This window comes from Epinephelus fuscoguttatus, linkage group LG9 (assembly GCF_011397635.1).
Source record: "Epinephelus fuscoguttatus linkage group LG9, E.fuscoguttatus.final_Chr_v1".
In the NCBI taxonomy this organism is placed as follows: domain Eukaryota; kingdom Metazoa; phylum Chordata; class Actinopteri; order Perciformes; family Serranidae; genus Epinephelus; species Epinephelus fuscoguttatus.
The window spans coordinates 43,417,603-43,444,569 of NC_064760.1; the positions used below are offsets into that span (position 1 = coordinate 43,417,603).

General features: G+C 40.1%; 1 protein-coding gene across 1 annotated transcript in view; it reads left to right on the forward strand.

Moving 5' to 3' along the window:
• Nucleotides 1-25,280, forward strand: part of abhd18 (abhydrolase domain containing 18) — a 30,917-nt gene extending 5,637 nt beyond the window's left edge. The window contains exons 3-14 of the mRNA XM_049586304.1: nt 2,572-2,656; nt 2,749-2,849; nt 3,115-3,190; nt 3,614-3,698; nt 8,048-8,075; nt 11,067-11,205; nt 11,451-11,540; nt 13,815-13,916; nt 14,463-14,698; nt 15,833-15,969; nt 20,838-21,000; nt 23,008-25,280. Coding sequence (XP_049442261.1) covers nt 2,572-2,656; nt 2,749-2,849; nt 3,115-3,190; nt 3,614-3,698; nt 8,048-8,075; nt 11,067-11,205; nt 11,451-11,540; nt 13,815-13,916; nt 14,463-14,698; nt 15,833-15,969; nt 20,838-21,000; nt 23,008-23,065 — 1,300 coding nt within the window. The 3' untranslated portion in view covers nt 23,066-25,280. The remainder of the gene's footprint in view (nt 1-2,571; nt 2,657-2,748; nt 2,850-3,114; nt 3,191-3,613; nt 3,699-8,047; nt 8,076-11,066; nt 11,206-11,450; nt 11,541-13,814; nt 13,917-14,462; nt 14,699-15,832; nt 15,970-20,837; nt 21,001-23,007) is intronic.
• Nucleotides 25,281-26,967: the final 1,687 nt, after the last annotated feature.

Here is a 26,967-nt window from a genome sequence, read left to right on the forward strand (position 1 = left end):
CAGTATTCATCAAGGTGTTCCAAGTCAAATTTTGGACGTAAAACATCCTTTCATTTACTCCTACTCACAGACATGACAATACAAGCTATGTGTCATATCTCTTTAGACATGTTTTTGAATGGCTGTACAATGTATAATTGATCATGATGAATTATATAGGCCTATTATCTAGAGCAAGATGTAATGGTGAGGCGGTGGGTATTTTTCCATGTTAACACAGCTAGTTGGCTGTCTGACAGCAAAGCTAACATAAAATAAAATAAAATGCAAGACATTTACATCACAAAAGATTAAAATTTCATCACCTCTGAATGGATAGCACTTTGAAGTGCAGTGCTTAAGCTCACTGAGGCAATGGAGCACTGGACTAAAAGGAAAGGCCTTTTTTTTTCTTTTTCTTTTCTTTTGTTTTGCTTGAAAATTCCCCGCTTGGTTACTGATTAATGGGTGTTGTCCTTTTGAAAGCAAACTGAAACAGACTTCCCAAACATATATTTTAAAAAAATTAAAGATGTTATATTACTTCATTACTCATCATTTTGTTATTTTTATTTTTTTTTTAAAAGCTGTTTTGTTTTTATATATATATATATATATATATATATATATATATATATATATATATATATATATATATATATATATATACTTTTCATTGGCTGTAATTGTTTTATTTCATAATTTCATTGGTAGATATTACTATTACTATATGTACTATGTCAACTTCAAGGTTTTCTTTTTTTTTTTTAAACAATATTTTTATTATGATTTTTTTTTCATAAAAATACAAAATGAACACATTACAAACAAACAGTGGCCACAGAAATTACACATCTTACTGAAATCCCTGACATAAGATATACATAGCCCACAACCTACTTGGAAAAATAATTGCATACAATTGTATAGGTGTACTGTGGGAGGTGTCATAGCACCGAAATGAACACATGCACATAGAAGCGCTCAGACCATTACAATTGATAGTGATGCAACAACTCACCAACTTGAGAGAAATAAGTGAAAAAAGGATACAAACTTACATAAATTAAAGTATTTGAAATTTTCAACAAAATTTCGTAAGACAAAATACATGAGTAATAAATAAATGACAATCAATCACTAAGTAAGTAGAAATCGAACCTTATGACCCAAAGATGTCATTTTGCCAATTGTCAGTGCTGCAGTCAGTCATTCCCTTTAAGACAATATTTGTGAGTCTTTTACCAGCATATTTAAAGAAGGGTGTCCAAGTCTTAAAGAAAACTGCAGTTTTACATTTGAATTTGTATGTTAAATATTCCATTGGTATTAGCTCAAATATCAGTTTGTGCCATCCTATTATTGTAGGAGGTGTAGTATCAATCCATTTAAGCAGTATACTTTTTCAGGCAGTGAATGTAAGAATATTGAACTTTGATGAGAGCCTTTTAATATGACGGCTGGGTAAGCCCAGGAGCAGAGCCTGAGGCCCAGGCTCAAGGTGGACATCGAAAATCAAATTGAGTTTATCATTAATTTTACCCAGTACCCCTCAATATGAACACATGACCAGACACAGTACCTGTAACTCCCCACCTCCACATGACACTTAGGGCACATTTCTGTCAAACTCTGATTCATCCTATGTCTCAGCTGGGGGGTAATCTGAAAGCGATGCAATATCCTAAACTGGGTCTCTCTGGTTCTGTTACATATAGAACTTCAAGGTTTCTATCTCTTTGTGTTTTAGATTGATTAGGAAAAACTAAAGCAAGTCTGGGCTAATCTCGCCTCAAACAGGTTTGCGCGGATTATTGCAAAATGAATTGCAAGATACCCAGCAGTAAGCACACCCAATGCATTTAATCATGAAGTAGTTTGATGTGGTCATGGAATCCTGCTTTATTGGAAAAGGCCTGGAAGAAGAAGCCATTTGTCACAAGACAGCCTCCAGTAATGGAAAAGTTGATATTTCAAGTTTGGCTGAGATGAGAACAGACAAGGAACTATTGAAGTTGAGAAGTGGATGTTTTGACTTGACAGATGATGTCACAGTTTGTTTGTTTGTTTGCATCAGCAGCAGTATTTTTTTAGTGAAATATAGCTCAGCTGTTTTAGGTGTAATTAGACTGCACAAATTTATCTACTCAGTCTAGGTGAGTTGATATGGAATGACCCATTAAGCTTGCATTGATTTTGTGTTTGTTTGTCTGTATTTGTTAGTGTAGTGCTACAGTATATTTATTTATAACAACCAAATTAGAAGGAATTCAAAAATCATTTGAAACCTTTTACAGATCTCTATATACCCATTCTTCATTCATTATATCAATACTATGCAGCAGTAAATGTGGTCACAGTGAAACAAAATGGGTTTTTATGCCTTCCCGTCAGCAATAGCTGGAGAAGCACTTGCTGTTTACACTGTAAGTTGTTGGTGGAAAAAGCTTTTTTGTCTAGTAAGTAGTAGGTTTTCCACTTTGCATCTATACAGTCAGCTTTTTTAATTATATGTCCAGAATCTAAAAGATCCAGCTGTATTCATCTGACTTCTTATTACGTTACCTATACTATCTTGTTTGTGTTTTGCAGAATATTTGAATTTCGTAAGATCATTGGAGACAGAGAGAGGTGCAGGTATCTGGTGCCAAAGGACTATCCAGTCTACATAAACAAGGTACGCCATCTGTTCTTTCTTCATTGCTTACTAGTAGAAGTAGCTGTTGTATTATTACATATATACACATATGTTTTTGCCTTTATATCCAGACAGAGGAGCACACTGACTGTAAGATCCACGAAGGATTCTTTATCTCTCCCCTGGAGCACTTGGTTCCTGGAATCCTTCCACCAGAGGCTGTCAAAGCCAGGTACAGAACATAACGATGCCCTCTTCTTCTAAGGCTAAATGTCATTATGTCACATTGGTGGATATGAGCCCTGGCTGTGATCAGTGGAACCTGTAAAGGGAGAGTTTTCCTTTTTTTAAAAAAATATCAAAATAGGATTATGATGGATCCAATACTAATGTAATGTAAAAAACAAAATTCAAATGAAAATTCAAGAAAACATGTTGATCATTTACAATGTGTATGTGTGCTGTTCTATCAGTCCTTACAGTGTGTATTCTTTCAGGTTCCAGTTTATAGTTCCCAAGAGGTGGCAGAAGAACAGACCAGTATGTGTCCACCTGGCAGGGACTGGAGACCATGTAAGGCACTAAACCTTTTAGTCTTAACATAACATTACTAATTCCACAAGGCAGAAAATGATGAGATATGGCCAATTGTGTTACAGATGAGTTCCTGATATTGGCCTTGTTTCCCTTGTTATTGTTCTTCTCCATTAGCTTTATTATATTAATAGTGACAATATTAAGATATTATATTGCAGTTTGAAATAACACTAAAGCTTTTTTAAAATCATACTGAGGAACCATCTTAGTGTTTGGTTTTGGGTACATATGTTCACCAAGTGACCATCTTTCTTGTTTGCTATGGGAACCAATTTAAAGGCGCATCAGCTGGTATCATGATTTAGACACTAACACCTTGTAGCAGTAGAACCCTGGACAGATTACTTTGATGTTAACTAGAACTTGTGTGTGTGTGTGTGTGTGTGTCTGTGTGTGTAGTTTTTCTGGCGTCGGCGGACCCTAATGGCCAGGCCCATGGTCAAAGAGGCAGGGATGGCTTCACTGCTGCTGGAGAACCCTTATTATATCCTTTTGTTGCATTTTCTCATCTGCTAACCTCTTGTTTAATTTTTTGTTAATTTCCCTTAGAAATAGACAATCCCTGAGAAACTGTAACTTCTTTGTACTGCTGTGCTTCAGGTTAGACTAAGGCTTTTTTATGGCATTTCATTTTGATGGGTTTCTGATGCTGTAGGGGCTGTACACATGCTGCGTCTTTAACCACCTGGAACACATGAGGTCAGGCGCTGGGCGCTACTCTTGTGCCTACTCTGTGCCAACTGTCAAGGGCATGGAGGCAAGTTGCATCTGAGGTTGCTAAGCAACCATAACCAGCACCATATCATGGCCTACTTACCAGAAATCCTGAGTGCAGAACTGATCTTTTTCCAGGCGTTGTTTTGTAAGTGTGTATAAGGCCAAAAGTATTGTCTGGGGGACAGATGTAAAGCTCTGGGTAGCCCTGCATTAAAATGATTAACTTCTCCACCATGTTTGACATTCACAGAAGATAGGAAACATATCTGCCAGCTGTGATTGATTGTTCCTTGTCACATGACATGCATTGTGTGCACTGCTGTGTTTCCTAATAGTTGAACTCTTTTCATCTCAGGGTGAAGCCGTCACACCCTGAAAAATAGGCACTTAGGAACGCTTGCCCACCCCGACAATGTCACTCTGGCATTTGAGTGTGCCTGCTGCACGTCTATAGCCTGGTGAAACCATCCTGATCTAGCAAGCTCATATTTGATTTCGCTCCGCAGATCAGTCTGGCCATGCAATCATTAAGCCGCATTCTGGCATCGTTTAAAGCTTACCGGGCCAATCACAACCGTTTATTACTTTGGGGCAGGCACGTCATCAGAATAGGAGGGACAAAGAGCGGAGTTAGTGCATTGTGTAAACAACCAACATGGCTACTGATTTTAAAACTGCTATGGTAAATATGTTGAACGAACTGGAATGTACATTTTCTTTAAACGCAGAACGAACGGCTGCACTCAACGCTTTTATTGGGAAAAAAGGATGTGTTTGCCGTCCTTCCTACGGGGTTTGGCAAAAGTTTAATATACCAACTGGCTCCGTTGATTGGGAAAAAGATGGGACTCGGTGAAAACCCAGTGGCTATTGTTGTTTCTCCACTGGTTGCTCTCATGGAGGAGCAGGTCAGGGAAGCGACCAAGCTGGGAATCACAGCCATGCAACTCGGAGTCCACGGTGAGGAGGAAATCCGCAGCGGACATTGCCAAAAGACAGCAACACTCTTTCCCAGACATCATCACAGCTCATCTCCGCTGCATCATACTGATCTGTTTACAGTGGCGTTGTGCTGGCCTACATGACACGTTTCATTTACTCTAATTGGTTTTCCGTCTTTCCAATTGTGTGAAGGGGCACTTTAAGTGACAGCTGTTTATACCGCCCCTCGGGAATAGAGGAAATGTACACTCCATGTCCAGACCCATTCGCGCTTTACGAATTGGGTCTGGCAACACCAGGCTAGTGCATCTACACTGCAAACAATGAATCTGAGTGTTCAAAAGATGCAGCATGTCTACGGCCCCTTAAAGGGGTACTCCAGTGTTTTAATGTTGCACTTGCATCAGCTTGTGAGACTCACAACAGACAAAAACAAAGCAGCCCTGGCCAAGATTTCCTGACAGCCTTATTTTGATTCCACAAGTGCAAACCCAAGTGCTAGATGGTAGTACTTGGAGAGTATATCTTGATAAAGAAAAAGCACATGAATCAATAAAAACATAAGAGGATATGATATTGCCTGCAGCAGGCACACACATGACACTGGTTGCAGGATAGAATGCCAAAATCTGTTCTGACCAACATCTAAAGTCCACCCTCTGGTCATATGTTTGTATCTTCTTGCCATAGTTTTCCAGTGATTCTCAAAAGCCCCGTTTCCACCAAGCAGTATGGTACAGTTCAGTTCTGTATGCTTTCTTTTTCCATTTCCACTGTGAATAGTTGTGGATGGTACCAATGGAATCGTTCCGTACCATCCCCATTTTTGGTGACCCCTGTGTTGGGTACCTAGCACACAGATGGAGTACTAAAAGGTTGAGCTGTGTTTGTGATTGGTCAATAATGGACAGTCACTCTTGCTCAGGGCCGAGTTGTGGCTGGTTTTGAGGCTTATGTAACCACTGTTCATATCCTGGAGAGTTTTACATATATTAGAAAACTATACCTATAAAATGAAAGGATGTTTTCTTGCCTTTTGCAGCAGCTGGAGTCAGATAAAAAATTCTTTAATTCATTGGGCTGACTGCCCGTAACTTTTAAGGCTTAATGTTAACTTGTGATGTTACTCAATGCGTGATTTGACAACGTGAATCCATCAGCACACCTTAAATTTCAAAATGTGACAACTTTTACCTTTCCATTAGTTTTATGGTCTCTCTTGGATGACATACACTTTTAGTAATGAGCGGATCTTCAAGCATTTATGTATATGAATTTTGACTGTTTCATGTGAACTGCTTATATTCTAATCCTCACTTAGAGGGAAAAAAAGCATTTCGGAGCATCGTTCCTGTGGGCCCCGGCAACACAAAACCCCTGTGCTTGCCTGAGAAGGACTAAATGCACAAATCTGCTATTTTTAAATATCCCATGGAGAGAGACTCTCACTGCAGCCTGTTCTGTTTTGCTCTGAAAATGTCTGTGTGCAGCCTCATTCTCTGGACAGTAAATTAGGTGTAGATTGAAAGGAAGAAATACAGTGAGTACTGGATGGAGCAGTGAGTGACAACAACTCCGCCCACATGTAGTGGTACTGTTTGCGATGGAAACGCTAAGTGGACTGATGGTCTGGGTACCATGTCTGAAGGGTTATGTTTGGTTCCAAAGGTACCAAGTGTTTGGTGGAAACAGGACTAAACTGTGGGGCAGGCCCACCCTAGGGGGGCATAGGGCCACTTCTGGTGGGGCTTGGACCAGGGTAAAAATATGGAGTGAAGCAAAATTGAATGAATCGGTTTTGTTGGATAAACTTTATTGTCTTTGTTTTTTGTGATGCCATCATGCTGACCTTTACTTAAAGGGACAGTGCACCCAAAAATGAAAATTCAGCCATTATCTACTCACCTATATGCCGACGGAGGCCCTAGTGAAGTTTTAGAGTCCTCACATCCCTTGCGGAGATCGACGGGGGGAGCAGCTAGCACACCTAATGGCAGATGGCGCCCCAGACTAACATCCAAGAACACAAAACTGAATCCACAAAGTATCTCCATACTGTTCATCCGTAGTGATTCAAGTGTGCTGCAATCGCGACATTAAAAGTTGTTTCGAAAAATGTCATATGAACTCTGTTTTTAGCCTCATTGTAGCCTGTAGCTCTGACTGCTTCTCTGTGCTCCGCGTTCACGTGTGTGCGCTCAGGGTGATCGGTGATCTCTCAAGAGCAACACTCTCGTCAGTACTGATGTCCAGATTCTCAAATGCAGGCATCACCAATTCCCAGTCTGAGCAGCAAAGACTTTCCTCATCCGTTGGCATTGCTTTGCATTTGAAACAACTACACCACCAGGTTTCCAGTGCTCGACTCCGGTATTCTGCGGCTGGCTGAGGCTTAGGCTCATGAGCTGCGGCGGCTTCGTCCAGTAGCCTGAGTTCCGTCCGTATACTCGGGTTCAAAGAAATACGGCTCAACAAAGAAATGCTGTTCCTCCTCAATTTCAAAGTCTTCAGACATGTTGGGCTGTCCTTTCCTAAAAGATCGTAGTGCAAATTATCTTTTAGCGACTGTGGCTACCGTTGTCTCCCCCTGCGGTGCACGTGTCACGTGATGTAAACACGGGTGAGCAAAGCTCATGCTTTCGCTGGTCTCGTGCAGGCACGCACACATGAGTGCGGAGCACAGAGAAACAGTCAGAGCTACAGTGAGGCTAAAAACATATGACGTTTTTCAAAACAACTTTTTATGTCGCGATTGCAGCACACTTGGATCACTATGGATGAGCAGTACGGAGATATTATGTGGATTCAATTTTGTGTTCTTGGACGTTAGTCTGGGGCGCCGTCTGCCATTAGGTGTGCTATCCGCTCCGCCCGCCGATCTCTGCAAGGGATGTGAGCACTCTAAAACTTCACCAGGGCCTCCATCGGCATATAGGTGAGTAGATAATGGCTGAATTTTCATTTTTGAATGCACTATCCCTTTAACTAAAATTCAACATGGATCATTCTTTATTTCTTTCTACCCTAATTATAGCTAATTGATTAAAAAAAAGTGGGGTTGGAGGGCATGAACTTTTTAAGCTTCTGAGGGGGGGCATGACAGAGGAAGTTTTAGAGCCTCTGTCTTAAACTGATGTATGGTGAGCACTTTTTTCTCCTTGACTGAACTTTTACATGGCTATCGTAAACCCAAAGACCAGCTGTAAGTTAACTCCCATTCACACACTCCTGACTTGATTGATTGATTGATTGATTGATTGATTGATTACCAATTTGGCACTTGGTTGGGTATTTGATTTCAGACAGATTTGGATAAAAGCAAGCTTTCAGTTCAGTTCAGACAGAAAGAAGGTGCTGCAGTGTGTTTGTATAGATAAGAGTACAGTAGACAAGATAGTGGATTTTTGAAGCTGATACAGATATCGACATTTGGGAGATAGAATATAAATCTAAGGACATTATATGGGTCCATATTCATGTTGTTACATAAACTTGTAAAAATGTATAATAATGTGGCCATAGAATTCAAACGTACATTTGGTCTGTAGTTGATATTTAGATGAGAATGTTCTATTTCACCACTACATGGTGTTGTTCAAGCACATATTTAGTTGAATATGTGATAGCTGTAGGCTTGTTATACATGAAAGTTGTGCTTAAAGCTATAACGAGTAGCTGACTAATTGATTAGCTGATAGAAAGCAAATAAATCAGCAACTACTTAATTGGTTAGATGTTTCAGTCATTTTTCAAGCAAAAATTCCAGATTCTCTGCTTACAGCAAATGTTTGTTTTTGGGTGGTTAGTTGGCCACAACAACAACATTGTCTTCAACATTAACCTGGACTCGACTCTTGTGAATACCGTTTTTTTTTTTAATTTGATAAACTAAATGATTAACTGATTAATCAATAAAATGATCAACAGATTAATCAACAGTACAATTAATTGTTAGCTAGCTCATTTGTGTGAAAAGCGAAAAGTAAAATGTAAATGGGACTGTAAGCTTGGCAGTTTTGTGATCCTCTGTGCTACAGACACGTCAGTTGCTGTCTCAAAAATTGAGATTTAATATACACATGGCCTCACATTGCCTGTGTCTTAGCCAAAAAGTTGCGCTGGAATGCACCACAAAGTAGGGCGGCAAAGTAGGGCTGCATGATTTATCGTTTGAACATCGCCATTGCGATGTGCGCATGTGCGATAGTCACATCGCAGTACATGTAATGTTTTCTCTTTTTTTAGAACATGTAAACTTTTGTTTTGCTTCAGAAAAGCAGCTCTGAAGAAAGCTCCTTGCTCAGCTCCGCTCGCCTCTCTCTCTGACACATGCGCACACAGACACACACATGTGCGTGCGCGCACACACACACACACACACACACACACACACACACAGGTGAGCACTCTAGAGTGCGGCTTGGGCTGCATTTTGCTGACCGTTTATAACCGAACCCGACCCCAACCCGAACCCGCAGCACGGCACTAATGGAGCGGAGCCTGTATAGCGTTCAGGCATTGTCAAGTAAATAACAAATTCCAGCGCTTGAATAGGTAGATTGAATCAATAGCTCTAATCTGTCTCTCCCTCTCTGAGCACTCAGCAGCCCCTCCCCCTCTTATGCACATGCTGCAGTCACACACTGAAAATGAGCGACATGCAAGAGGGAGAAACAGTAAAGGAGGATAGTCCCCAAAAGAAGGTCAACGCCCGAAATATGGAACTATTTTGGATATAAAAAAGATGATATCCCTAATGCTCTGTTTTAATCTGGAGTACAGAGACATGGCCTCCTGGATCCCTTTTATATACCAGCAATCTTCTTCATTCACAGATGAACCCCCTTATTTTAGAGTATGGCATGTTAGACCATTGACTTTAGCCTGGATTAATAGAAGGGTATTATATGAATACAATGGTGTCATGGCAAGTCAACCTAATTCTTTCCAAATAGAGCTATTCAAGTCATCTGGTGAAAATTCTTGTATTTTTTTAATATCGCAATATAGATTGCAAAATAAAATAAATCGCAATATCAGTTTTTTCCAATATCGTGCAGCCCTACCACAAAGGCTACAGCCAATGACCAATGAGCATGTACCTTCTGCGTCTGCCTGAGAGGAAATAACTCCATAGCAGCAGGTGGCGGTCGTCTGTATTTGTCATTCAGAGAAGGGAAACCTGAAGACCGACAGGACGGATTCAAGATGCAAGTTAGCCAGTTTGCACATTAGCAACACAACCCAGTTTTGAAAGAACAAAGCATATTTACCATACGCCAGTGATCAATAACACAAACAGTTAAAAACTGTTTCTGCTAAACAGCTCAATGGCTAAAAAATAATCTTACCAGCTCTAACATGATTCAACATACTGAATTGGCCAAAAAAAAGGCAACAATAGTTGAAGAGAGCCAACAGTGGGGGGGACACTGTGAAAAACTAGGACAACAGATGCGTACCGATGGCCCGATATTGACCAACGTTCGACCGTCTGACCGTCTGGCGTCTGCTTTGGTGTGTCAGTGCCCTTAAAGAGTTTGCAGCTTGCTCCTTTTAAAGAGGATTGTCAGCAATCAGCTATTGTCAGGTTGGATTCACAGCAGTTAGTTTCTCAGGAGTGGTGTGAGAAGTTTTTTTGGACTGAAGCACATCGGACCTCTCCACTGTTGATATATCTTCAGTATGTTCCAAACTCACAGTTCCTCCACAAGCTAAATACACTTCCCAGTAGCTCCACATCGTCAATGGAAGTAGTTCATTTAAATTAAGTCAAGTCAGTTGGATTTATATGGCCCAATATCAGATATCACAAATTTGACTCAATTGGCTTTACTCCTTGCACAGCATCCAACGCCCTCTATCCTCCACCCTCAGTTAAGAGAAGGAAAAACTCCACAACAAATGCAGCATACTGAAAATAAGGATCAGAAGAGAAGTGAATTATGCTTCAGGAGTAATTTGGGACATTTATAGGGATGGTTTGATGCTTTTCTCCTCATAACTATCGGAATCCATCCTGTAAATTCAGGTTGTTATTCGATATGAACAATCAAACTACAAACTGCCCCCGGCCACTCTGCAAGACTATAGGGGAATATGGTTAAATACTAAGACAGATTTTCAGTGGACTTTTTCTTTGAAGCTGGTATGAATTGAGTTTTAACAAGGACATTATTTGTGAGTATTTTAGGCGGTCCTGTCTAAAGAATGTGTCAGACCTATTTGTGATGGGAGGGGCTTTGATCCTGGAGTCAACAGTGCTTCTCCGATGGCTGGAGAGAGAAGGTTACTGGCCACTGGGAATGACTGGCATCTCCATGGGAGGATATGTGAGTCACGAAAACAGCACATGTTCTGACACTGTGGGGAAACCCATGTATTCCACGGTTATTACACTAAATAACTATGCAACATTTGTGCCATTCTGGAGACCCATAATCACCAGCACCTTCCTTTGAATTAAAGTAAATATTTTACTTGCAAGCCTGCATACAAATACAAGTGAGTCCAATATAATACCTGATCCTACCACAGATCATACTTTTCATTAAGTCTTGTGTGTCTTTGTGTCCAGATGGCATCCCTGGCAGTGACTAACTGGCCAAAGCCCATCCCTCTGATTCCGTGTTTATCCTGGTCCACAGCCTCCAGTGTCTTCACCACGGTAACCCTCTCTCTACCTGACATAGATCAATAAGAGCATTCAGTCATTACAACAGCATTAAAATTGACAGTATCACCAAACATTGTAGTAAAGGTGTAAACATTTTTTCTCATTAGTGGTTGATAGAAGCTGTGACAGTGAGCAATCAAACTGCAGCCTGATTGTTTGGATTATGAACAATAATAATGAGCCTTGTGCTCAGGCCTAATGTTATCAGTTACAATGATACCCATATTACACTTCAGATTGGCTACAATACAGTATATGAAATGATGCCATAGGAAGGTTTCTTGTGCAGCTGGACTAGTGGCCTGTTGATTTAGCTTGTACTTTGATTCTTCTCATGAACATGAACTCTGTAGCAGTGGTCTTAAGTTTAAAGAGGTATTATAAATCTTTCATATGACTTAAAAGAAGGGTTTACCAACATGTCAGACAAAGGACATTTGATAAATAGTAATAAATTGCATCATTTTATCTTTAAAATGATGATATTTGGGGATGAATTTGTAATAGGACATTTTTACAGAGCGAGAAAATTTTAATTTTCATGGGATAAATTTGAAAATAGTTAATTTTGTTGTCATTTTTTTGGTATCAGTTATTGTAATATTTTTATTTTTTATTTTATTTTTTTAATGATCCTCTCCATCAAGACAAATGCACCAATTTGGCAGGAAGGTTCACTTTCATTTATACTTTTGCAAACTTAAAAAGCAAAACTTACAATAATTATCTCAAAGATTTTTCATTTAGATAAATGTCTGTTAAGTCACTATCTATTGCTGAAATGAGATAACACAGTTATGATGTGTGAATGAATGAATGAATGAATGAATGAATGATTATGGACCTGTAGAGGGTAGAATATGAGGGTGATCCACTTGTGAAAAATTCCAAGTTGATTTGGGATTTACAAAAGGATATTGTGCCCTGTCAGACGTACAAATGGTTTTATAAATCTGAGTATTTTTTGGTGCACACCTTTTTCAGCTTTTGTCAGCCATACTCTTTTAGTATGGATTAGGGCTGTGACAATAACCGCATCACCGCAATACCGCGGTCACATGATGCCTACCGCGGTGAAGAGGTCATCACCACACCAAAGAAAAAGGAGGGGAAAAAAAAAAAAAAAAGCTAATTCATCATGGCGGCTGATCGGGTTCCAAAGCCAAATGTTAAAAGAATACTCTGACGATGTGGGAGTTATGCCCTTTCGCTATCATTTTCATATTGAGACAACATGGTGGATATCACTTTTGTGTCTGTACGTCCAGTGGCTGGGTCTCAGCGGTTAGCATTGGGGTCAGCAGAAATAAATATTTCTGGGGTCAGTATGTCTGGCGCTGTGATCCGCGGAGGGATACACCGGTGAGCAGGTACAGGCACAGACCTAGCCTGTAAACAAAACTCAGCTGTAGCCTAACAATATCTCCGGAATATAGTAGCTGCAATGGACGACTTTGAATACGATTTTGAAGAGTTTCTTGTAGCGGACACAGACCCAGAGCCGTACCTGTTTGAGCCGGAGCATACAGATGAGGAACTCCAGGTATTGGATGCTGAGCGGGCGAGAAGAGAGGCTAAATCCTCCGGAGCAGCGGAGCAGCAACGGGCCGAGGGGAGACGGAGGTCAGGGGAGGACTGGTGGTGTAGCTGCGGGGCTAGCTAACATATTCCTACGGAGGTGGAATCATTTTGCTGCACAGAATGGGATTCGGTGCTACCATCATTGGGGAGATATATCATCAGGAGGAAAACCGCCACAGAGAGTGTATTACAAGGAGTGAAATCTTTGCAGCAATTACAAAGTTAAACTGGAAAAAACACCCAGGCCTGCAGAAGCTGATGGACAGCTTTCAGTCGAGTGAGTAATATCAGAGATATTGGATAAAGCGAGATACCCCACTCAGCTCACTTCCTGATTCAGTGGGGGTTGAGGGAGAACAGGCTCTGATTGGAGGGAGAGCTAACCACGCCCACTTAGGAGACAGGAAGAGTAACCGTTTTCTTAACATTGGATAAGCCTAGGGTGGGGTATCTCCTTTATCCAATATCTCTGGTAATATCGTCCGTGTTGTGTCTTTGTTTGCTTTTACCGAGTGACCTAGCATACCTGTCCCAGATCCAGCTACAGCTGTTGCTCACCGGTGTATCCCTCCGCGCAGGACGTAAACACACTATAGTTCATGTATCAAACCTCTTCTAAAACGACTAAAACAGACCCTCATTTTTTGCACCTTCGTGTGTGTGTGTGTGTGTGTGTGTGTGTAGGGTGTGCTGAGTAAAGCAGTGAACTGGACAGAGCTGGAGAAACAGTATGCCATTAACTCAGTATATGAAGAGGAGATCATTAAGCTGCTGGAATACTGTGGGGTATGTTATCCTTCAATTTTTTTGAACATCACTTATTCATACTCTTACATCGTGGTTGAACATATGTAGTATTCATAAGGTACAGTTGGCTCAAAGGTTACAGTTTTGATTTGAAAAGGATATTACCGATGCTAATGAGTAAGTATAAATGTGGAAACTGTATGAGATAAATTGAGTGATAAGTTGATCAATCACTAGAAAATGTATCAGTGATGACTAGAATAATTACATTTAAGTAGGTGTAAACATTTGCTCATTGTAGCTTCACAAATGCTCACATTAGCAGGGCCTTTTTTGTTTCATTGTTGGACTCTGGTCATATGTTATGGGCATCTGTCATAATGTCAGTCAGAGAAAATCTCATCAAGCAGTTGCCCTTTTATATCAAATGGTTCTTAAATTAGATTTTGCTCTCCAAGAATCAGCACAGCAACAAAGATTCTGCTGGAGAACTAACAGCCCCTTATGAAACACATACATTAACACACATTAGCATCAGTAAGTACATTGTATCTGTGTTTTGGTGTGTGTGTCCACATTCACCAGGCTGATTCCTTTAAGATGGGTCCAGAGTTTTCGAAGAATGTGGACCCTTTAGAGCATCTGTTGGGCCTGTCTGGAGATGACAGAGCATCAGTGGCTCAGAATTCCAAAGCTGGAGGGGAAGCCGAGGCTGAACGAGGCCTGTTGATTGGTGGAAGCCCTGAGGGGGGCAGGGCTAGAGTAGACCAATTGCTATCATCTGTGAACAGCAGTGGAATGAGCTTGGACACTCTACCAAGGTAATCTGTTAAGTTATCGTGAGTAAACGCTGCTGAATGAGTTCCAAGGAAAAGCCTCACACAAGCCATCACGTTTATATTTGTAAAATCCACTTTTGCTCAAAAATGCATGTGTAACTTTTGTTTTCTGGACATATGTTCCACATACTTCCACATGTGATTTGTTGTTTATAATCTATAATGAGGATTTCTAAATCTAATTGTTAGGATAATTGCTGACATGCCATTTTTATCATATGTGCTGTTATTGTCAGACATTCAACATGTTATTCCTTAGAACAACTTACTTATCCAAAGGGAGGTTGTTTTTTGTTTTGTTTTTTTGAGACAGTCAGTTAGACATTGGTCGATATGAAAATTTCACGTTACAGTCATCCAACTTGTTCCTACTCCTAACATGTTAAATATGACGGCTATAATTTACAGTCAAACCAAAGTGGATCCAAACATCAGACCTGTAGGTTATTGGAAGATCTTCTATTTCTGGTTTGGTAATGGTGTTAATAACCATCTTAGAATGAGCTAGCTGAGCGTAGCTGTCTCACTGGAGTAGAATGTTCTGGTTTGGTGGTGGAAGGGGCAGACAGCATGTTGTCTGCTCTGTCCTTTGGGCTGCCTTGTTGGAAAAAAATATCTTAAACACAGTTTAAGCTGTATATTGTATTTTCCAAATGTAATAGGATAGTTCAACATATTCGGTTTGTAATGCGTATTGAACCGAAAGTCTCGCATTGAACATTTCAATAGGAATACGAGTATTGTTATTATTATTGTTACTTTTTGGAGAGAACAATCAAACAATGTTAAAAAGCCAGGCTAAGCTTACCCAGCAAAACTGAGCATTGTGATGCCCCAGTAATTGGAGCACACCCTCCTACCCCCCTTTCAAAAAATGCTCGCCTGCAAGTTCCCCTTGCGGGTCTGGCTCCAAGACGAGGTGACAGTTTCCCTGTCCTGGGCAAAGTGTTCCAGCTTCTTGTTGGCTGATTCATGTGTGGTCTGTGAGCCAAGGTGTCTGTGTGTAAATCATCCATGGGTCCCTTAAAAAGGCACTATAAAAATGCAGGTTAATATTATTTTTATTATTTTAGTTCTTTGTTTTTTAACTGATTAGTTTTTTTTTTCTTTTCTTAGAAGCCTTCATGCGAACAGCACACTGTGTGAGAAGAAGACGGATTCAGCCAAATTCTATCGGCCTTCATTACATAAAGAGTCTATAAGCTTCATGAAGGGAGTAATGGACGAATGCACACACATGGCCAACTTCTCTGGTAAGTTTGATGGTGCAGACAGACAGATTTACGGAAAACGTTCCTGGTTAGTTCCATAACACAAATATGACAGAGCTGTGAGTTTGTTGGGACTGTTAAACAGCTAGTTGTCAGATGTTAGCCGGTGCTGCTGTTGTGTTATCTCATGCCAACTAGACAGACAAACTGATTCGGAGGAGAGTGGCAGACAGTCCTTTGGGGCTGCGTCTAACCTAACAGAAAATTTGTGGATTTTCTTATGTCAGCTTTGAATTTATGGTTTAATAAGCGAATTGAGGCCTGGTTGTTCAATAAACGTATTTCAAATTGCACTTTTTTCCATTGTTGGCCAATTTACCTTCCTATTGTTATGCTTGATTTTTTTTTTGTGCAAGTATTCAAGTACTCTATAATAATGTGAGCACTTGAATATGAAAGTTACTTAAGTTGCCCATCCCCACTTGAATCGGAAGTGTGGGAGCATTTTGAATATCTACAAGTGAACAGGGAGTTGTAGATGGATATCCAACTTGCAAAGTGAGCTGTTGAAAAGTGACTGCTAAGGGTCAAACACTTGGAATATCTACCAACACTTTTGAGATAGTTATCCATCCAATCATCGATGATGTACTGAGCTGGACCAGAACAGTTTGAACTCGGGAGTCGTTCACAGCTGTTACTGTTTACTTTGGCTATCTTGTAGGAATATCATTTAACCAACTGAGGAGGAATGTTGAAGGGGCTGTGTTTCACTCTCTCTCTCTGTCTTTATCTATAGCTTATGTTCTGTATAGCCTGTTCCCTTTCAGCCTTTATAAATTATTTTTTAAAAGCCAAACGTTACTTAAAAAAAACTAAATGGATATAATGGTAATATATATAATTACATAAATTACATAAATACATTATTATTATTATTATTATGTATTGCTTGAATAATTATTGTTAAAAAAACATGACATAGTGATATTTCCTCTGACAGTAATTGTGATATCAAAATCTCTTGTCGTTCCATCCCTACCCGTCACCCGTCATGGAGTGAGTTACTGAAGCTGTGTATGATAGGAGAGAACTTGTGCAACAAGTCAAGCTCAAGACCAGGACAAGATGCCTGAACAGGCCTGTCATGAAGATTTCTTCAGTAAGCTGGGGAGTCCACATGAATACTTCCTGACACAACCTGTACGCATATATTAAAAAAAACAACAAAAAAAACCAACAGATCAGACATGTTTTGTAAATTTGTGTGTTAGCATAAAAAAAAGCTTTTTTAAAAAAAAAAAGAAAGAAAAAAGATGTGTTTTGAGAAGTGATATAAAAGATGTTGCAGGTTCTCTGGCCTCAGATCTTCAGACAGGGAGTTTCAAAGCTGGGGTGGGGGGCACTGACTTGAGCTGAGACTTATGCAGTGTTCACACTACAAGTGACACGAAAACAGGCTACAAGTCATTTGTAGCTGATGAACTAAAGCTACAAACTGACTCCTGACACTTGTCACTGCAGACGGACGTGCACATTACAAGTTAAAGTTAAGCTGGCCTCAACTTTTTTCAGCGCTTCAACGATGCTGTGAAGCGTCAACCAGTCATATGTTTTTATGCCTCTGTGCTGGTGATATCTGTTGTTAGTGGCATTTTGTTTTCAGGTTGTCCATCTGTCCATCCTTGTGAACACAATATCTCAAGAATGCTTCAAGGGAATTTCTTGCCACAAATGTCTACTTGGACTCAGTGATGAACTGATTAGTTTTTAGTGGTCATATATTGAAGGTCAAGGTCACTGTGACCTTGTCTGTCTCTTTTTTTTGTGACTGCTATATCTCAAGAACACCTTAAAGGAATTTATTTAAATTTTAAACAAACTTCCACTTGGACTCAAGAATAAACTGATTAGAGTGTGGTTGTCGAAGGTCAAAGGTCAAGGGCAGTGTGACTTCACAAAATATGTTTTTGGCCATAACTGAATAATTCATATGCTCATGAAAAAACATCACACAAATGTCTAAAAGGATAAAATAATGAAGTGATGACAATTTATATCTATCTATATATATATATATATATATATATACAGTACAGGCCAAAAGTTTGGACACACCTTCTCATTCAATGCGTTTTCTTTATTTCCATGACTATTTACATTTTAGATTCTCACTGAAGGCATCAAAACTATGAATGAACACATGTGGAGTTATGTACTTAACAAAAAAAGGTGAAATAACTGAAAACATGTTTTATATTCTAGTTTCTTCAGAATAGCCACCCTTTGCTCTGATTACTGCTTTGCACACTCTTGGCATTCTCTCCATGAGCTTCAAGAGGTAGTCACCTGAAATGGTTTTCCAACAGTCTTGAAGGAGTTCCCAGAGGTGTTTAGCACTTGTTGGCCCCTTTGCCTTCACTCTGCGGTCCAGCTCACCCCAAACCATCTCGATTGGGTTCAGGTCCGGTGACTGTGGAGGCCAGGTCATCTGCCGCAGCACTCCATCACTCTCCTTCTTGGTCAAATAGCCCTTACACAGCCTGGAGGTGTGTTTGGGGTCATTGTCCTGTTGAAAAATAAATGATCGTCCAACTAAACGCAAACCGGATGGGATGGCATGTCGCTGCAGGATGCTGTGGTAGCCATGCTGGTTCAGTGTGCCTTCAATTTTGAATAAATCCCCAACAGTGTCACCAGCAAAACACCCCCACACCATCACACCTCCTCCTCCATGCTTCACAGTGGGAACCAGGCATGTGGAATCCATCCGTTCACCTTTTCTGCATCTCACAAAGACACGGCAGTTGGAACCAAAGATCTCAAATTTGGACTCATCAGACCAAAGCACAGATTTCCACTGGTCTAATGTCCATTCCTTGTGTTTCTTGGCCCAAACAAATCTCTTCTGCTTGTTGCCTCTCCTTAGCAGTGGTTTCCTAGCAGCTATTTGACCATGAAGGCCTGATTCCTGCAGTCTCCTCTTAACAGTTGTTCTAGAGATGGGTCTGCTGCTAGAACTCTGTGTGGCATTCATCTGGTCTCTGATCTGAGCTGCTGTTAACTTGCGATTTCTGAGGCTGGTGACTCGGATGAACTTATCCTCAGAAGCAGAGGTGACTCTTGGTCTTCCTTTCCTGGGTCGGTCCTCATGTGTGCCAGTTTCGTTGTAGCGCTTGATGGTTTTTGCGACTCCACTTGGGGACACATTTAAAGTTTTTGCAATTTTTACGGACTGACTGACCTTCATTTCTTAAAGTAATGATGGCCACTCGTTTTTCTTTAGTTAGCTGATTGGTTCTTGCCATAATATGAATTTTAACAGTTGTCCAATAGGGCTGTCGGCTGTGTATTAACCTGACTTCCGCACAACACAACTGATGGTCCCAACCCCATTGATAAAGCAAGAAATTCCACTAATTAACCCTGATAAGGCACACCTGTGAAGTGGAAACCATTTCAGGTGACTACCTCTTGAAGCTCATGGAGAGAATGCCAAGAGTGTGCAAAGCAGTAATCAGAGCAAAGGGTGGCTATTTTGAAGAAACTAGAATATAAAACATGTTTTCAGTTATTTCACCTTTTTTTGTTAAGTACATAACTCCACATGTGTTCATTCATAGTTTTGATGCCTTCAGTGAGAATCTAAAATGTAAATAGTCATGGAAATAAAGAAAACGCATTGAATGAGAAGGTGTGTCCAAACTTTTGGCCTGTACTGTATATATATATTTATAAGGTCAAAGGTTCAACTGTGACATCATAATGTTCTGCATTAAACACTTTTCTGGCCATTACTTAGTGTCATATCTCAGGAACAGAAGAGGAGACATTTAGTCAGATACTGAATTGGTGACACTAATCTTGGGCGTCCACCTTGAAACTGTGCTGATTATATAGATCCTCTTTGCTGTTGGGGGGAGATGTGTGTGAAGCATCTGTGTTTTCACAGATATGGATATAAACTGTAAGAGACACTTGGCTGGTGCATGGAGGCATACATCCCTGGGGCGATATTTCTAGTCTTTTCTAGTTGTGGTACTGTGTTAGTACATTGCATGGGGATGCAATGGTGTGGTGAAATGCATTGTTAAAATGGGGCTCAGATATTGAAAAAGCATAGAATAGATAGATAAGCGTAGATATGTCTGTGCCATATCACACCATATCAGAAGCATAGATATATTTTTTGCCAAATGCAAACTTTAGATGACGATGAGTCAAGGTGCTTTATGACCGCTAGCAGACACACACACATGCCCATGACAATGTAACTATGTTAATGTGCGCTTGAGCAACACTTCCAACAGCGACTCAGCAATAATGTAGCTGGGCACACTGTTGCATTGTCACTCACCTCATAGTATGAACGCAGCATCAGGGACAGCCAGCAGAGCCCTGCCTCTGCTGCACTCTGGCTCATAGGAGAGGAACCATTCAGCAATATAACTTGTTAGCGAAACCATGAAGTACTGTACTTTGAAGGTCATCAGTCAATCCTTAAAATCAATTCTAAAACTTCATGGTAACCCTTCAGAACAGGTGATATGATCATGTCTTTTAGCATTTCTTAAAAGTAGAGCAGCTGTGTTTTGGACCAGCTGAAGGCATGAGATAGTTTTGGCTTAACCCCAAAAACACAGTGAATTATAAAAATCTAATGGAGATGATATAAAGCACGTTTGACCTTGTTGAAGCTGAGAGAAAAAGTCAGTTTTTGAGAGGGTTATGTTTTTTCCCCTCAAATAAAAGGCAGCAAATCTAATGTCCTGGCTGCAGATTTGATATTTGTAGAGGAAGACCCAAGATGTTTTCCATGTAACAATGCTGCTCAGTGTGTTATGTATGATATGTCACAGTGGCAGTATGTATACAGAAATAAACGTCACCTGTCCTTCCCTGTATCCCAGTCCCTGTAGACACCAGTCTCATTATCGTGGTCCAGGCCAAAGAGGATGCCTATATCCCTCGTACAGGGGTCCTCAGTCTGCAAGAGATCTGGCCAGGATGTGAAGTCAGATATCTGAATGGAGGACACGTCAGTGCATACCTGTTTAAACAGAACGTCTTCAGGTAAACTTCTTAACTCAAAGGATATCAAAAGATGTGTGGTCAGGTATCAGGTGTGTGAGTTTGCTTAGTTAAACAGTGCTTACAAGAAAACATTTTGTGAGTATTAAGGTAGGGCCACACTTTGTATTTGGCCCCCTTCTAGTGTGACTTCTAGTGTTGTCCTGCTATTCTGTACTGTAGGAGGTCAGTACAATGATTAGCTGAACCTGTAAAGCTCTGTCACACTTTAATCGCTACCTGCTCCTCCCAATAGCAACTCTCAGGTCAGTCATCATGAATATGATGACTCTAGACTCAAACACATCAAAACAGCACTTGCAACTCCACTTTGACTTAAACACCCATGACTCGTGACTGCACCTGGACTTTAGCCTTTTGATTACACGGAAAGATATCAAGTCATTCCAAGGCTAAAGATTAATAATTTGAATAAAGCCAATCAATTTGCAGAAGCAGGAGGCAAAGGTGCTTTATTGTAGAGAAACAGATGATATCTCAGACATTAAAACATGTAGGCAGCAGGGCACTGACCACTGCTTTTGCAGATTTAAATGACAAACATATCTGTGGCAGGTCATATCAGCTGTAGATAACTATTATCAGTGTCTTAGAATACCTCCATAAAAGGTCAAAATCAAACTTTGGCTCTTTTCTGGTTAATGTGCTCTGCAAGTGGACAATGTGTTCAACGAGACCAACCGTGTGATGAGTTTTTTCTAGAGAAACAATGTACAGGGATCCCATGGTCATGACATTTCTGGAAAAGTTATGACATTAGAGAAACAATTTTCAAGGGCCTGGAAATGGTTTGGAATGAATAGAATGTTTTGGAAAACTTTTGAATATACATAGTTTGGCTGTAGTTTAAAATATGTTCATTAAAATCCCTAAACATGTCACTACAGCATCACATGATACATAGACCATACCGGTATTGCATCATCGCCAGGGCGGCGTCCCCTTTTGGGGCACATAAGATCTGTGAGCATTTACTTAAAAAGTGTGGTTAATCACTAGTTGATGCTGGTGACAGTTAGTACTGGGGCTGACTATCGCCACTGATTTCCTGATTTGATTCGATCCCATGAGTGAAAGAGATTCTCGGAGAACTAATTTAACATCTACAAGTAATTATTTTTTAAAAAGAATACATTCACAACAGGAATAAAACTGAATATTTCATAACTAAATGTTGTTTCTAGAGCAGCTACGGTAATATTAAAACAGCAAAGTCACACTGGAATCAAGTCTAAAATGTTAATAAAATAAATCATATTCCTGACATCACAATACTGAGTGAAGTTTAGAAAGTATAAAGAACACAGACAAACAGCTGGAGGTGGGATGGGAAAAGATTGCAGAGCTTATAAATAGGTAATGTGATGCACTACTGCGTGTGATAAACAGAGGCTGTATCAACATTTTTACATCTTGACAGTGTTCATATATTTTAATATAATTTGCTTTATCCTGTTATCCAGCTGTAATTTGATAGAGGCAAAACACACTTGGCAGCAGCTCAAAATCAAACACAAAAAATATACATAAAATATTGTACAGACTGGTAAAATTAAGCCAATTACTACTCATCAAACATCTTAAAAGCTGATATATAATTTAATGGTTTTGTTCATTTTAACTTTTGTAACAGATGTTGAAAGCTTTTTCCAAATTGATTAGAACCTCAAACCTACAGCAGCCACAGTCACATCAAGTCAGTTTTATTTATGTAGCTTTCAAGTTTATGGAGTTCATTTGAAGGAATTGTGCAATAAAGCCTATCCTCATAAAGATGATTATGATAGCTTTTTTGAGACTTTTGAGCCAGAGAGCTGTTGATTTTTCACCTCTCTACTTGCATTTACATGAATTTGGGTGGAATTCTGGTTGCATGGGGAAAAAACAAATTCAAACTACAATCACTTTTATACATCATCTCTTCTTTGTCATGCAGCCTTTTGAAGTGTTGTTGTTTTAGAATTGATTTGGTATCTGTTTTATTTCCAGACAGGCCATATATGATACATTCGACAGATTCTGCCTGAAGTATCCCAACCTGCACTAGCCATGGCAGGCTGAAGCCCTTTCCTCCCTGCCCTCTAACAGCACCAGGATCAGTGGCTCTGGACATTGGAAAAAAAATGTGCCTGTTAATAGATCAGAAGCTTTGATTTTTAATTCTTTACATTTTCTACCAATAGAAAGAGAAGGGTGTGTGCCCTGGTACACCCCCCAAAAAATAGTGACTAAAACTGTATAAGTGTCACAAATGTTGTGGGATGTTCCTGCCAGTATGTGGTTGTCAAACCAACACTCAGGCCTCTAACCTCACTCTGGTAAACTGGTGTTTACAGACAAGAAGCCTGTGGCAGTGTCCTGTTTTCACTGGTCCACACCACCACCACACTGGATGTGTCCTTGCTGATGTGGCTGTGTTAACAGTATTTCACCTGGAGAAACTCTGGATTGGAAATACAGACACACCCTGTAATAATATAATACTGATATCATATGAGAAAAATATTAACTCACTGTTGCGTGACTACTGTAGAAAGTTCATTACTACAGTTAATCTTAAATTACAAGAAGAAAGTAAGAGGTATAAATACAACACCAGGGTTCAACATTGTTTTTTTTTTCACTTGTATCGCTAATAAATGAAACAATTTGTATAGGGGCAAGTAAGAATTGACTTGAGGTAGGTAGATTTCTGACCTACTTGCCTGAAATCAATCTTTACTTGCCCCTTTATAAATTGTTTAATTTATTATCGTTTATCAAATAACAACAAAGACTAAAGTTAATTGTCATATTTAGTCTTTATTTAATTAAACTCCTGTTTCCAGAAAAATAGAAATGCTCACTTGCGCTTCAGTTCATAAACTTTGTCTGTACCCGCCGACATTTTTTCATGATTTTCCTCACTAGTACTGTGCACGTGCAACTCTCAGCAGACACAAGAAAGAAGGAGATGGTTCACTCCTGAGCTACTTAAATCATCAGATCTGGAAAAAAAAGAAAAACATTCTGATGGCAAGGTAAAGCAGTGAAAATATTATAAATACAGCATACACATAATCTTACGTTGATTCTTTTCTAGGCCTTTTTTAGGTGGCTAAAAACGAACTCATTGAAGCAGTGTTTGCTCAGCACTGTTTGATTTTATGTACATGATGTGAGGATTTTTTACCCGGAAGTTATTGTAAATTAACACTGTGATTTGGTCTATAGTCTTTTTCATTGTTTGTGGCGGAGTCAGCCATTCAAGATTAAAATGACCTGCCTGCACACAATCACAGAAACAATGCAGCATGTCATTGATTTGATTGATATCAGCCTCACTGTTTACTGTTCATCCTCCAACAGAGCTGCTAGAGCTGTGTTAAGTTACTGCTAATGCTAACACAGCATTACCTACTGCCACTGAAAACTAAATGTTCTGAGAGCAGCAGGTGTAGACACAGAGAGGTTAGAAACATACAGTTGCCAACAATCTGTGTGAAGAGAAACCTTCTGTTCAATGCTATTTCTGGTTAAACCAGTTATGTTAGGATCTTTGCGGAGTGCTATCACGAGCGCCTCAGTGACTACAGTGAACAACAGTGGAGGGAAGTTTTCCAAGTGGGTATTGTTGGTTCTGACTGAAGCCATGGGAGAAATTAGGAGCAATTTAGCAAAGACAAGTTTTTCTAATGTATTTCTCTCTATTAAAAAAGAAAAAAGAGAGAGAGAGAGATCTGAGATATGAAAAACAGGCTGCACACCCCCAAGTTTACAAACTACTGTGGTTTGTGCAGCATGAAATCAGATTGCAGTTGCTCATGGTATGATGTAAAAAGGGCAGTTATCAGGAGTTATTTTGGCTGCACTGTAAACAGATTAGGGTTGCAGTGATATACCGGGTTTCAAGGTAGCCTATACCTTGATATAAAAGTTGATGATTATCATACCAGGTGCATTTGCTTTATTTACAACATAGAAAAAAATTGAACTGGACGTTGAATCCCCCCTTTATTGTAGTTATTTTTAAAGGGGAGACTTTTTACAAATATTTCCAGCAACAAAATGGTTTCAAATTTCTATTATATTAATATATACAACAGTTAGTTCCGACCGAGTAATTTGATTGGACGAGAGGCATTCCGTGAGTGCTGATATAGAGTATAACATCACTGGGACATGTAACAGTAAAATCACTCCGCTCACAGGTGTTATAAATATAGATACAACCGTTAAAGGGCAACTTCTGTATTTTTCAACCTGGGCTCTATTTCCCCATGTGTATGTGTGCGTATGATTCATGGGTACCACTCGTTCTAAAATTGGTTCAGTATTGAGCCGCGAAATGAGCTAAAACGGTAATGGGGGCAAATGCGTCCTGTATAAAAGTGCTTTTTTTCGCCACTGACCGGTTCAGATCGCCAGTGCTATCTCAGTAAATAGCATATGGTAGCGGCCCTGGGGCAGTGGTGAGTGTGAATGAGTGGAGTCAGCTGTCAGTCAGTGTTGGAGCAGAGAAGGGGAGGGCAGCCCCGCTCGGTATTGTAAATGAGTATGTGTGTATGAAGTGTGTGTTTTTTCGCCACTGACCGGTTCAGATCACCAGTGCTATCTCTGTAAATAGCATACTAACTTAGCCTTTCCCTTACCTCTGGGCTGTGTGATTTCACAAGCTTTGCTCCACTGTGTCTGTAGCTCTCTCTACTCGTGGGACAGTCATTTTCTTGAGGAAGAGGTGTTTCGGGATTGGATGTCTTCTCTTCTTCGGCTGGCAGTAGTCATCTTGGGAGAAGTGAGCACTGCAGACCTGATGGTCTGCAAGGCGCAGTGTCTGGAGAGGAGTGTTAGCATCCATTTGTAGCACAACTAGCCACAACTTCAGCATCTCGCCGTCTGACAAAGGCAGCCTATGAAAGCTGTGTTACACAACAACCTGTTCTTGTGTTCGGGAAAAAGGCCCATTTATTTAAGCACTCCAAAAACTCTGGTAACACTCCAGGGGGTAGCATGTGAAAGACCCCGTCCTCTGACTCTTCTAGCGTAACACACAATTCACACACACATAAACATTTACATTACCGAGCGGGGCCGCCCTCCCCCTCTCTGCTCCAACACTGACTGACAGCTGACTCCACTCATTCACACTCACCACTGCCCCAGGGCCGCTACCATATGCTATTTACAGAGATAGCACTAGCGATCTGAACCGGTCAGTGGCGAAAAAAAGCACTTTTATAAGGGACGCATTTGCCCCCATTACCGTTTTAGCTCGTTTCGCGGCTCAATACTGAACCAATTTTAGAATGAGTGGTACCCATGAATCATACGCACACATACACATGGGGAAATAGAGCCCAGGTTGAAAAATACCGAAGTTGTCCTTTAAAAGTATAGCTGCAAATTAAAAGCAACAATAGATGTAAAAACACACACACACACACAATGCATCTGTGATCAGTTCCCTAATTTAATTTTAACAATTTTTTCAATCTTCTCCAATTTCTCGTTTTATTTTATGGAAGTGATCAATGTAAGTGCACTTGTCCTAGAACCACCACGACGGTTTTTATAATGCAAATAGCTCCGTTTAGATAAAACCTACAAGCTTCTCTTCTGTGACTTTTCCTAAAAATGTGTCTTGTATGTTTTCTGAGGCCTATAAGTTACAAAATGAAACACACTAGACTTCTGAGCATTTATACCTCCGACCGCGGCAGACCGCTGCTAGATGTTTCACCTTTTCCACAGCTCATCTCTGTGTCTCTGCTGTTCGCTGCTGAATTGGTAGCGTACAATAAGTTTATCAGAGCTTTTCACTGAAGACTCTTGCCTGCTGAGGCTAGTGACAAGGTTGATGAGAGCAGTGAGACCGAATCAAACTGTAAAGCTGTGGGCCATAAATTTAATACAGTTAGTTGAAAGAGGCTAAAAATCTCCGTAGAGCTGAAGGGAGGTGCAGAGATGGTG